Consider the following 13,885-nt stretch of genomic DNA (forward strand, 5'->3'; position numbering starts at 1 on the left):
TCTATACTATGTTCTGTCTCTGTGAATGTCCCCCGCTCACATTCTTAGCTGGATCGTTTTTCATAGTGCTTATCTTTGCGAGACCTACACTTTTTCATGTATTAATCTATTTACCCAGTTCCTTTGACTGATATATAAGAGTAGTCCAATGTTTCGGCTTTGAGTATTCTTATAATCAAGGTGATATTTACATTATTTCTTACTGGCTTACTTTAATTTCATGCATTCCTAATGCGATAATTTATTTTTGTAGTCTGCTATCTTAATTACCAAAATCCGACGCATGCCTAATAATCGCTCGTACTATGACAGTAATAGCCACGGTATTGTCAGCCCATCAATAGTGGTATCGCTGGCACATGTACTAAAATCCATCTCTCTGACCAGTACCATATATTTGTTTTATCCAAAATAGAAATGTTTTTTTAAAATTTGGTTACAATATTTTCTTAGGAACTTTGCAAATAAAAAGGTATACTACCACAAGAGGATCACATTTATAAATGCGGCTTGCCGAAAACATTTTATTTACTGCATTTGTATACTTGTATTTTATTACAAATATTAATCGATCAATCAAACAAAGTAGAAGCGTGTACATAATTACTGAATTTTTTAGAGGTGGTCCAATCAATTTCTAGGGGTCGAATCTGCAATTGCATTTACACAAGCGTCTCTAGAAATAAGATATTTTAATAGGTGGGTACAAAAATGCTTCTAAAATTTTCTGAAGGACGTTGACATTATGGACCGTCCTTAGGAATATACTTTCAAAAGTTATAAAAAAGAAAATTTCTTGACCAAGATGTCTGTGTTGTATTCAAGAACATCAACTGGTAAAAAATAGATGTCACATGTCACGCACATGCATTCTCAAGTGTTCAAAGCTGGGATCTGAATGAAGCCTAGTGTGATTCTTCATTACCATTCCAGTACATGGATGCTTCCAGTTGCCATAGAAGAACTGCATCTAAAACTTTTAGCGGGAAATTTTCTTCGGAGGGTAGTCCACCTTAATAACCATTCATAGAAATATTGTAATACTAACCACCCATGGGAAAGGGCTCCATTTTCAGAGGCCATCTACAATGTAGAATGCCCTAGAAATGCAATTTTTCCAGTAGCACACTACCCCAGTTTTCGACATCACTGCCGATTCAAAATCCCGCTTCACTGCTGGATTTTGAACCGACAGTGACATACCAGGCAGTGATGTGGAGTTGACATAACTGCCGGTTCTTATGAACCGACACTGATGTAGTTTATAGGAAATCCAAAAAACAGGCCGAAAAATAAGGAATTTTTTTTTTAATTTCGGGAGAGGCCCCATTGGACAGCCACACGGTCGTGCATCGCAAGTCACAAGTCACGTGATTTTTCACGCAAAAAACACACGCTTCGTGGCCACCGGCGTTGACCTCCTACTTCGTGTCTTCAGTCCCTAACCACTCCACCTGCAAGTTGTTTGTGTCCGAATGAGATTTTCGTAATAGCCATTTTATGTTCATCAGATTTTAAAATAAGTATTTGGGACCCTAAACGAATTTAAATGAAAAAGTTGTCAACTATAAAGTTTTATAACTTTTCGAGATCTAAAACTTTCATTTTGGCAGTTTCTTCATCGGAGGTCGTTTACAAAATTTAAATTTCAAATTTGAGAAACTCAAACGTAGTTTTCCATGACAAGATGATTTCAAATCAAAAGGTTATCAACTACAAAGTTTCATAACTTTTTGAGATCTACAACTTTCGTTTTTGCTGTTTGTCCATCCGAGGTCGTTTAAAAAATTCAAATTTCAATTTTTTAGAAATTCATACGTAGTTTTTCTTGACAAGATGATTTCAAATCAAAAAGTTGTCAACTACAAAGTTTCATAACTTTTTTGGGATCTACAACTTTCATTTTGGTAGTTTCTCCATCTGAGGTCATTTACAAAATTTGAATTTTAAATTTTAGAAACTCAAATGTAGTTTTCCTTGACAAGATGATTTCAAATCAAAAAGTTATCAACTACAGAGTTTCATGACTTTCTGAGATCTACAACTTTTATTTTGGTCATTTCTTCATCCGATAAAGTGGTAGTAACATTGTTCATAAAATTTACATATCCCTCCTATAGTTTATGGGATAAGTTCTACAACTTCTACGTTGATGACTTTTTCAGCTAAAATCATTTTGTGTCCCAAAATAACGTTTGAAGTTGCCATTTTTTGAAATTCAAAATTCAAAGAGATAAAACACAGTCACATGAAAAGATGGATAAAATAATAGCTGTAAGAACTCAATAAATTGATAGAGCATGATTTTAGAATTTTTAGGAAAAAAATATCAAATTTAAAGTTAGTACAAAGGAGAAAGACTAGTTACAAGTTTTAGCCAGAGATAAAAAAGAGAAATCAGAGTTCTTCGACAATTTCAAAATTTAATTTTAAACAGTATTTTCAAGTAGTAAATGATTTCAAATGAAAAAGTTATCAACTACGAAGTTGCATAACTTTTCGAGATCTACAACTTTTGTTTTGGGCATTTCTCCATCCGAGGTCATTTGAAAAATTTAAATTTTTAATTTTAGAAATCAAATGTAATTTTTGTTAGATAGATGATTTCAAATGAAAATATTTGGACATCCAAACGATCTCAAATTAAAAAAGTTTAAACTACAAAGTTGTAGATCTCGTCGAGTACTGCAACTTTGATATGAAGTTTATCTTCATCAGACATCATATGAGAAACTTATAAAATTTTCTTGCAGCATATCACTGTCAGTTCAAGCCACGAACCGACAGTGATAGTATCAGTGTCGGTTCTTAGCTAAAATCAGCAGTGATGACCCAATATCACTGTTGGTTGTTGGCTAAAACCGACAGTGATATGAACCCACAATGAAGACCCAAATATCAGTGTCGGTTGATCCTATTACTGCTAGTTTTAGCACTACCGGACTCAGTGAATTTGCCGAGTGCCAGGGGCACTCGGCAAAGCCCAATTTGCACTCGGCAAAGGCTTTGCCGAGTGCTGCACTCGGCAAAGAGCACTCGGCAAAAAAAGAGTCGGCAAAGACGTCTTTGCCGAGTGTCTTTTGTCGGGCACTCGGCAAAGCCTTTGCCGAGTGCCGACACTCGGCAAAGTTGGAACCGAAAAAAAAGCCGAAAAAAATGGGAATTTTTACCCAAAAAAAATGAATTTTTTTTTTAATTGGTGGAGGCCCCCACCGGTCAGCGCCCATCCATCTCCGGCTTTTTTCGTGTAAATTTCACGGCTACGCGGCCGACGGGATTCGAACCCAAGACCTCCCGCTGCGCACAAACCTCCTCTACCACTACACCACACTGTCACTTGTGTCTAGATTCCGTTTTAGTTCCCAATATATTATACTAAACCGAGTGTAAATTGCTTATTTGAGACCCTAAATGAATTCAAATCAAAAAGTGGTCAACTACAAAGTTTCATAACTTTTTGAGATCTACAATTTTCATTTAGTAAGTTTTTCCATCCGAGGTCGTTTGAAAAATTTGAATTTTAAATTTCAGAGATTCAAACGTAGTTTTGCATGATAAGATGATTTCAAATCAAAAAGTTGTCAACTACATAGTTTCATAACTTTTGGAGATCTACAATTTTCATTTAGGAAGTTTTTTCATCCGAGGTCGTTTGAAAAATTCAAATTTTAAAATTTTCAAATTCAAACGTCGTTTTTGCATGAAAAATGATTTCAAATCAAAATGTTGCCAACTACAAAATTTCATAACTTCTCAAGATCTACAAAGTTTATTTTGGTCATTTGTTCATCCGACATAGTGGTAGTAACATTGTTCACAAATCATATATATCTCTCTTCTATTTTCATGAAATTAATGAGAGATGTATATTTTATGAACAACGTTATTGTCGCTTTGTCAAATGAAGAAATGACCAAAATAAACTTTGTAGATCTTGAGAAGTTATACAACTTTGTAGTTGAAAAGTTTTTCATTTGAATTCATTTAGGGCCTCAAAAATTGATTCGAAAAACTGATTTGCCGAGGGCCAAAAAAATGCACACGGCAAAATACCTCTTTGCCGAGTGCCAAAATATAGGCACTCGGCAAAATACGGCTTTGCCGAGTGCTAGAAAAAAGGCACTCGGCAAACTGAGAGTAAATTGCTTGTTTGAGGCCCTAAATGAATTCAAATCAAAAAGTGGTCAACTACAAAGTTTCATAACTTTTTGAGATCTACAATTTTCATTTAGTAAGTTTTTCCATCCGAGGTCGTTTGAAAAATTTGAATTTTAAATTTGAGAGATTCAAACATAGTTTTGCATGATAAGATGATTTCAAATCAAAAAGTTGTCAACTACATAGTTTCATAACTTTTGGAGATCTACAATTTTCATTTAGGAAGTTTTTTCATCCGAGGTCGTTTGAAAAATTCAAATTTTAAAATTTTCAAATTCAAACGTCGTTTTTGCATGACAAGATGATTTCAAATCAAAATGTTGCCAACTACAAAATTTCATAACTTATCAAGATCTATAAAGTTTATTTTGGTCATTTGTTCATCCGACGTAGTGGTAGTAACATTATTCACAAATCTTATATATGTATCTTCTACTTTCATGAAATTAATATGAGAGATATGAGATATGTAGATTTTATGAACAACGTTATTGTCGCTTTGTCAAATGAAGAAATGACCAAAATAAACTTTGTAGATCTTGAGAAGTTATACAACTTTGTAGTTGAAAAGTTTTTCATTTGAATTCATTTAGGGCCTCAAAAATTGCTTCGAAAAAATGATTTGCCGAGGGCAAAAAAAATGCACACGGCAAAAAGCTTCTTTGCCGAGTGCCAGAAAAAAACACTCGGCAAAGACGTATTTTGCCGTGTGTTTTTGTTTGCCGAGTGTATTTTATTTGGCACTCGGCAAACACGGTATTTGCCGAGTGCCCGATAAAATACACTCGGCAAAGCCTCGGCACTCGGCAAATCGCCGGTTTCCGGTAGTGTAGGCAAAAATCCGCAGTGATGGACTATCACTGTCAGTTTCTTAAAATTCGGCAGTGATGAGGCCGGCAGTTATACATATGTTTGTTAAATCCATGGTAAAATGACCATGATACCCCTGGCCGAAAAAAATAAAATGCAGTGTTTTGTTTGTTTGTTATACATATGGAGTAATATTACGCAAATAAGTTCACATATAACAATACATAATAAGACACATAATCAAGTACACAAATATATTATAATAATAAAGTGAGCTTATCAAATGCATTAAAATTTGCACAAATGGCATATAAACACTGGGCTAGGAATATGAAGAGCGAGCTGTGGCCAACTTAAAAATTCAATCATTTCTATTTGATCGAGAGGATAAGAAAGAGATGTGATATATCTCAAATAATGGTCTAAATTATCTACAAATCTCATATATTCATCTCTACTCAACTACGGCCCATCAGTACAGTTTAGCATGAAGCATGGAAAATGGACAGTGTTGTCAAAGAGGACAACAGCTTCTTGCCAAAAATTTCCTATCCGCGGAACTTGGTAGTGCTTTTCTGGCCCCCAAACCTATCAAAATGTGTACCGATAAGAACAACCAGATGATTTAAGATGGTTCCATGGAATTTGTGACAAGTAAATAATCTAAAGTTTGCTGAGTGCAGACATAGTTCATTTATCAGATGATGCTTGCTACATTCCTCTTAATACACGAATATATAATACTGAACTCACTGATACACACCATACCATGAACTCTCCAAAACAATTCAATTGTACTGCAAACTTATCATCCACGGACATTGCAATTCATAGTACAAGATGGCAATTGCTGAGCACAATGGGAGTGACATGTCGACGAGGTCTGGGAGGCAGATGCAGTTGAAGTGAAGGCTCTACTGGTACTCAGTGCTCCCGCATGAACCTGTCAATGCTCGTAGAGCTGCTGACGCATTTGCCTCCTTCAAAGGATGCGTACGTGCTGGGCTGCTCGCTGGAGGTGGCGGCAGCGCCGGGCTGCTTGCAGTAGAGGCCGGCCACACCGTGCTGGCCGCTAGAGGTGGCAGCCGCGCCGGACCAGCACCGGACGCGCGCGCTTTCACGAGCCGGGCGGTGGCACCTCCCCCACGGCGAGCAACGACGGGAGTAGGGCCTGGCGGAGCCAGATCCGGCGGATCTAGAGCCAGAGATCCTGGCCGCGATCCCTAGCCTCCGGCGGCGGCGCCGGTGCCCTCCACCATCCTCTGTGTCGTGCCCGCTTGTCGGTCTCGGTCTGGATAGGATGCAGCGGTATTGGCAGAAAGGCAGAAGGGCACTATAGACATTTCGCATATCAACCAGTGGGCAAACTAATAGAATACCCTAACAGACTTGACAGAAGACCATAGAAGGAAGAAAATTTTGTTACGGGGCCATACAAGTAAGTTCAAGAAAAAAAGGGTGATACAAGGAAGATGCATTTTTTCCGAGCCATAGAGGTAAAAAGCTCCTTTTTCATTGGTAGTCCAAGGACCAAATGCCACTTGAATTGCTTATTTCTAGAGGTGATTCATCCGTTGGCTCACTCTATTGGATTTCTAGGGGTAGCTAGAAATCACAGACTTCTTTGAAAAAAACAAATAGGGCACCTCTAAAAGTTATTTTATAGTAGTAGTAGCTTCCATGAGTTACTTCGCACCAAGTGAACAAGATAATTTGTTACCAACTGTATTTGTCGGCTTTGTTTTCTTTTCCAAAATAGTACATGTTCTTAATGCATATCCACATGCTATTTGCTTCTGACAACAGATGAGGAACACAGGCCATCGACGAATGAAATCAGTTCAGTGCTTAAAAGAACAAGATGAGTCATAGCTCCTACTCTTAATATTGTTACGCGATAACACAGCAGATCCGTCATCCGCCTACTCCATATATTGCATTCGATACATTTCCTTAAAAAATTTGCTGAAGTATTGTTGACAAACTCCATGGATGATGACACGGTTTCCATAGTTCGCGGATCTTAAAATTTAAAATTAAAAAATTTGGAACAACCATGGATGTTGACACGGTTTATACCAAAGTTTGTAGTTCTCAATACAATCTACAAATTTGTAGTTGGAAAATATTTGATTTGAATTTGTTTAAACACTCCAATATGTGCTTTAAATTCATATATTTTGAAATGTAAAATTTAGAATTTTTAAAATTCCTAGAATGTTTACATGGTTAATACCAAAGTTGTAGTGGATGATGTAATCTAGATGTTTTTGGTTGATAAGTTTTTTATTTGAAGTTGTTTAGTGTCTCAAATATTAGAGGGGCGAGCCTGAGGAGGCAAAGTCACATTTGCTGGGGCTCGGGGGCTCAGCCAACCCGCACGGATTCCTGACCGAACCGAGGCCATGGCCGAGGCACAGCCCCCGCGGCCGTCCTGACCTTGGCTCAGGGTGAACACTCATCCCATGCCAAGCCAGAAGCCACCTCCGGAATATGTCAAGCATCCAAAGTCTGACAGGCGCAAAAGCACTGCAACACCGTGAGGCACTGTCGGCTATTCCCTTTGGTCAAAGGAAGGAACTTGGCATGCCAAAGAAGAGAGGAGAAGGCTCACCCAGAGAAGACACCGCTGTGGCAAGTGCGCCTAGCAGTCATCACCGGCTGCTGCAGAGGCATTAGGGAGTGGTTGCGGTTTTGTCAGCTGCCTCAGCTACAAGACAAAGGACTCAGCGGCACCAAGATGGAGAAACCCGAAGTCCAGGGAGAGAAACCCTAGGACGAACCTTCCGCTTTGTACTCCCATCACCTTGCCAATGTATAGGGAAGGCATGGGCTACTATGGAAGGGATCGATATTAATCAGAAACCAATTCTTAGCATAGACAACTGATCGGGAGGCCGGACTACGAGATGGCCGACCAAAGCCGAGAATGTGCTAGATCTGCCTAGTTCTGCCTCCAACATCTCTCTCGATTTCCTCCCTTGTAAGAAGTCTTAATTGAGTTTTCCTAACATGAAGAACACAAAACTGCTAGACGTAGGGCTCAGACGCCTAAACTAGGATAAATTGCACATGTCTCTAAGTGTTTTGAGTGCTTGAACCATCGGAGGCACACGCATGGACCCCCACCGCACAAAAATGATTCTTGCTATGGTTACGAATCAACGACATAGGCCATGTTGGTGACCCTTTGCATTGCCTATAGCTGCAGGCCCATGCAGCTTAGCCGGAGCGCTAGCAAAAGAGCATATATAAACCTACTACCCTTGTGCTCGCTCCCCTCCTAGTAACAGTACTCTGCACATTTTATCCGGTGACCACTGCTCATCATTCTCAGTCCGTCTATCTCCAAGCCACATTAAATTGGGGTGCATTGGCGTCTCATGCATGCATGTGATGAATGGGTGCACAAGTATTATTGATGCACTCTGGACAAGAGTAAGAGTGTAAATCGGAGTGCCGTCAGTCTCTTTATCCACTTGGAACTTTCAATGAAGCCAAATGCTACTAAAGATAGCAAACACTAGCTCGTCAATAGAGCAACACTAGGTTTTCTAGGTACAAACAAAGAAAACCATTGGTGATGTACCTTTCAAGTGAACAAGTAAGCGATCTTCAAGTCTAAAAATGCAGAGCAATTGACCGTAGAATAAAAAAAAACAGCCCTACAAAATTTCTATTCAGAAAACTAAAACATAATTTATTGCTAAATATTGAATGTGTTTTTAGAGCCTGCTGAAGTCGCTATACAGTTGCGAACTGGTACAGAGGTGATACAGTTGGGTTTAAACATGAACCGGGTTGTGTTACATGGTCTTGCGCAGCTCTCTATGTTATAACCGGTAGTGATGCACTACGTGAAAAACGGTTTGTAGCAACGGCACAATTTTTTTGTAGGGGCGGCTGGTGATGGAGCCGCCCCTACAGTGGAACAGTAGGGGCGGCTAGTGATACGAGCCGCCCCTACAAATGGGTCAGATTTGTAGGGCCGGCTCACTCACCAGCCGCCCCCGGTATTGTTATTTGTAGGGGCGGCTGGTGATTGAGCCGCCCCTACAAATGCCCTACATACAGTACCGAATCACCCGCAAAATATCTGCTGCCCTCCCTCCTTCTCTCTCTCTCTCTCTCTCTCTCTCTCTCTCTCTCTCTCTCTCTCTCTCTCTCCGTCTCGACTCTTCCATCCATCCGCCGCCCCCGTCCTCTCTCTCTCTCGCAACTGCGCTCCGCCCGTGGCCACCTCCTCCCCCGTCGCGACGCCCGTCGCGCTCATGGTTTCCTCCGCGCAATCCGGCGAGATCCGGCTGCATGGGCTCCACCGACGGGCGCGTCCATGTGCGGATCCGACCAGATCCGGCTGCAGGGGCTCCTTCTTTTTTCTCTTTCTTCTCCAGCTCCTCTCTCTCCTCCCCCTCCCTTTTCCCAGACCTCTCACCGCGCCGCTGTGCTAGACGCACTTCATCGCCCCCCTCCGCCAGTCTTCATCGCCGTGCTCCATCGTCTCCACAATTCTTGCCTTACTCCATCAGTCCCGTGCTTTTCCGCAAGCTCTTCCGTCTGGATCTATCACTTCTCCCCATCTTTACCCCAAGGCGAGGTGTGACGAGACCCTCCCCACCTCAAAGCGGAGTCAGCCAGCGCGAGGAGGGAGAGCGTGTGGACTGAGGAGGCGTCGGGCGAGATGAAGCTTAACGTCAAGACCCTCAAGGGCACCAACTTCGAGATCGAGGCGAGCCCCGATGCGTCGGTACGACCCCCCTTCCCCGTCCTTCTCACTCCAATCCGAGGGATTCCATGCAACTCTCGGTCGTTTCGTTCGATTCGGGTGCGGCTCGGTACGATTTCGCGGTGGTCTGGTGCAGCGATTGCGCGGCCGTCCGGTGGTAGTTCAGGGGCTTTGATCTAAATCTAGGGTTTTTGTTTTTGGGGGTGTCCAGGCCGGCGGGTGATGTGGCCCCCGCTGCCTTCTGGTTCTCTGAATTTAGAGCTTCAGTTTCTCACATGGGACATAGTCTAGGGTTTGTCGTTGGTTGGAGTTTTGGGGGGTTGGGGGTGCGGTTGTGGTGGGGTGTGTTCGTTCGAATCATCTCGGTAATGTGGCGCGGTTGCTGTACAGGCGGGTGATTCAGCATGTCGTGGCATTCAATATATGTTGCTCGGCAACGTCTCTAGTCGTGCAGCCTACTCACTGCTTGTATTTTTAGGTTGCTGAGGTGAAGAGGATCATTGAGACCACTCAGGGTCAGAGTACCTACCCGGCAGACCAGCAAATGCTCATATACCAAGGGAAAATTCTCAAGGATGAGACCACTTTGCCGTTTAAGACAAAAACCACTGAATAAATTGTTGCCGTTTAACTCTCTTTTGTGCTTATTAACCATCTCTCTCTGCTGAATCCTAAATGTGTTCTTTGCTGAATAAACTGTTGCCCTGTTCTTGATGAGACAATCCTTGCAGATCCTGAGGTAGTGTTTTTTATAAGTTCTCTTAGTTACATGGACTAACTTGACTAATGGTTGTCCACTAAACCTGATGTTCCAGTATCATCAATCAAAGCAACTCATCATTCCATGTTCATGAAACTAGAACTGTATTTATGGTCCATGCACAACCTTAACCTGTCTAAAATGAAGTGCGGTTGCTAGGAACCCAAGTTTTATCTGCTTGGAGCACCATTATTTATATTATCTAATTTGCAGATAGCTGATGCTTGGTGTTCCCAGACTGCCCCTATAAATCTTGTAAGTGTGGAAATGACATTAGAAACTGTCTTGTTTTGAAAAAAAACACAACATTACTCTCAGTTGGTTTGGGGACTCAGTTTTCTTCTCCTCTTTGGATGTTTCAGTCCAGAGCTGTATAAATCGAGAGTTTTGGAGCTCAATGCTAGTGATGATCGTGGAATTAATGTGGTGAGGACGAAAATCAAGGACTTTGCTGCTGTTGCTGTTGGTACTGCACGGAAAGTGTAAGCTCATCAAAATTAGAAAGCTTTTCAATTCCATCCGATTTTTGTATTCCTTACAAGTTTTCTTGTTGTGATGGACTTCAGTGGTTATCCCTTCCCACCTTACAAGATTATTATACTTGATGAAGCAGATTCAATGACAGAAGATGCCCAGGTATATTGTCACACATCATTCTATATGTAATAAATGCTTCAGACCTAATACATATGTTAAGTTGATATTTTATATCCATCTGTAGAATGCTTTGAGGTGTACCATGGAGACTTACTCCAAAGTGACCAGATTCTTTTTTATATGCAACTATATCAGCAGGTATTTTGTCAACGTGATCTTATTATTTTTCTATGGTACAAATATTGAATTTTTGTGATTCATGATTGTTAATGTTACAGGATAATAGAACCACTTGCATCAAGATGTGCCAAGTTTAGGTTCAAGCCTCTTTCAGAAGAAGTGATGAGCAGCCGCATTATGCATATATGCAATGAAGAAGGTCTTAATCTTGATGCTCAGGTATTTAAATTAGCCTTATTCGTGATGAATCAGATGATGTTATTATAGCAGATGGATATCCAGTCTCACAGCTGATGGCACAGGTCATCTGTTTATTTTGTTTCTAGATGCCATACTCCAGTTAATTACTATTATTCCTGTTGATTTCATCTGTCACTGCTGCTAACTGAAGTACTTGTGCAGTTTCTAGATGTGATTGTTAGCACAGATGATATTCAAGATGATCAAAAGGCAAGGATATGTAAAAAGCTTGGGGAAACTGATAAGGTTTGTCCGACTAAAATTACAGTACTACAGTTCTCATGTTCATCCTTTTCTTGTTTCCCATGACTTGTACTCTTCTAAAGGGAAACCTAGAACTTATTTCTTCCACATGACTTGTTCAGAAATAATATGATGTTGAAGCCTGCCATACTAGAGTTGCATGTTTTTATCTTGTAGCAAGTCTCTGAATTGTATCCACAGATGTATCATATACTGAAACTTCTATAGTATCTGTAATGTTACATTTCTCACATTTCTAATTTGCAGATAGCTGATGCGATTGAGAATGAGAAGGAAGTTTCCAAGGCGTTTCAAATCTATAATGTCGATAGAGCTGTCTGTGGTCGGGTAGCAGGTGTGTCTGGAGAAGAATAAGAGCTCATAGTATTATTTTTCCTGATGTGTAGCTATTAGGTCTGGTTGAGTACTTGACTACATTCATTTTTAGTCTTCGCAAAGCATCTGAAAACTTGTCTCAGATTTGCTTATCAAGCCTGACCAACGCCCATCCTACATGTACAAGTTCAGACACAGATAAGTCATGATGGAGTTGTGCATGAAAAATATATGTTCTGGTCGAATTTGAATTGTAAATTTAATTTTTTTTAACAGAAAAATGATTTGTAGGGGCGGTTGGTACTGTTGCCGCCTCTACAAATCGATTTGTATGGGCGGCTACAGTACCAACCGCCCCTACAAATAGCATGATTTGTAGAGACCCTTACATAGGGACGGCTGGGCAAACCGCCCCTACAGAGCCTCTAGAGCCGCCCCTAAACATCATATTCTACGTAGTGATGGTCTCTTATGGCACCTCAACCAGTCTGTAGAATAAACCCATTATGATGACTGGAAGTATCACAACCCATTTGTGGCATCTAGTATAGACATTTGGTCAGGCAAGCACAGCCATCAAACCAGTGTAGATGTGGCGGATGTAATCATCATTTCTGTTGTAATGTTTACTTATATTTTTTTCCTTGTAGTCTTGTCTCGTTAAAAACTACCCAGAAGCTCACATGCTCTTGTTCAATAGTACTCTTCATTGGGCTGTTTGGTACACCTTATAAGTTGGTTTTGGCCAAAATCTGCCAATAAAGTCAAACGACACCTTTTTTGCAGCTATCAGCACACCCTAGGATGCACAAACAACCCTCGTTTTATTGGGGGCCCTTCATCCAATTCTATATAATAATAGCTAGCACTCATCCATTCTGTAATTCTCAGTATCCACTAACCAGTGACACTAGTTGCCAGACAAATTTTGGCCACCAAAAGCAGGAGAAAGAGAGGGCTTTTATTGAAGTAATATATAGCTACACATATAGGTAGTTTATGGGTTGCTAAATGAGTTCTTGCTCGTCCAGAGAGGTGTGCAAATACACTTTTGAGAATGGGTGGCACACTACGGGAATCAGGATATTTGCCGAGGGCCAGGGGCACTCGGCAAAGGGTTTGCCGAGTGTCGACACTCGGCAAACGACACTCGGCGAATTTTAGTCGGCAAACAGACTTTGCCGAGTGTTTTTTGTCGGGCACTCGGCAAAGCCTTTGCCGAGTGCCGGAAAAGCACTCGGCAAAGATTTACACTCGGCAAAATAAAAATGCGAAAAAACCCAAAAATAATAGCAAAAATTTTCAAATTTTTTTTCGGGGGAGTCCGCCACCGTCCAGCGCCCGCCCGTCTCCATCGAAGTCGCTGCATTTTTTGCGCTAAATTCGCGGCTAACGCGGCCGGCGGGATTCAAACTCACGATCTCTCCCTCGCGTGTCTGCTGCTCTACCACTGCACTACACTGTCACTTGTGTCTAGACTCCATTATCTATCCTCATATATTATACTACACCGAGAGTAAATTTGCTTGTTTGAGGCCCTAAACGAATTCAAATCAAAAAGTGGTCAACTACAAAGTTTCATAACTTTTCGAGATCTACAATTTTCATTTAGGAAGTTTTTCCATCCGATGTCGTTTGAAAAATTCGAATTTCAAATTTGAGAGATTCAAACGTAGTTTTGCATGATAAGATGATTTCAAATCAAAAAGTTGTCAACTACATAGTTTCATAACTTTTGGAGATCTACAATTTTCATTTAGGAAGTTTTTCCATCCGAGGTCTTTTAAAAAATTCAAATTTTAAAATTTTCAACTTCAAACGTCGTTTTTGCATGA

At 40.7% G+C, this 13,885-nt stretch overlaps 1 protein-coding gene across 2 annotated transcripts; it reads left to right on the forward strand.

Moving 5' to 3' along the window:
• The first annotated feature begins 10,674 nt into the window (after positions 1-10,674).
• Positions 10,675-12,284, forward strand: LOC136509030 (replication factor C subunit 2-like). Of its 2 annotated transcripts, XM_066503828.1 has the most exons (7): positions 10,675-10,709; positions 10,817-10,936; positions 11,021-11,090; positions 11,176-11,249; positions 11,330-11,450; positions 11,634-11,717; positions 11,982-12,284. In XM_066503828.1, exons 3-7 carry the CDS (start codon positions 11,073-11,075, stop codon positions 12,087-12,089), a joined length of 405 nt encoding a protein of 134 aa, XP_066359925.1. In that variant the 5' UTR covers positions 10,675-10,709; positions 10,817-10,936; positions 11,021-11,072; the 3' UTR covers positions 12,090-12,284. The 2 variants fall into 2 exon arrangements, with proteins under 2 accessions (XP_066359925.1, XP_066359926.1); XM_066503829.1 differs by having other exon boundaries at positions 10,682-10,936.
• The last annotated feature ends 1,601 nt before the right edge of the window (positions 12,285-13,885 follow it).

This window comes from Miscanthus floridulus, chromosome 15 (genome assembly GCF_019320115.1).
Source record: "Miscanthus floridulus cultivar M001 chromosome 15, ASM1932011v1, whole genome shotgun sequence".
Lineage (NCBI taxonomy): Eukaryota > Viridiplantae > Streptophyta > Magnoliopsida > Poales > Poaceae > Miscanthus > Miscanthus floridulus.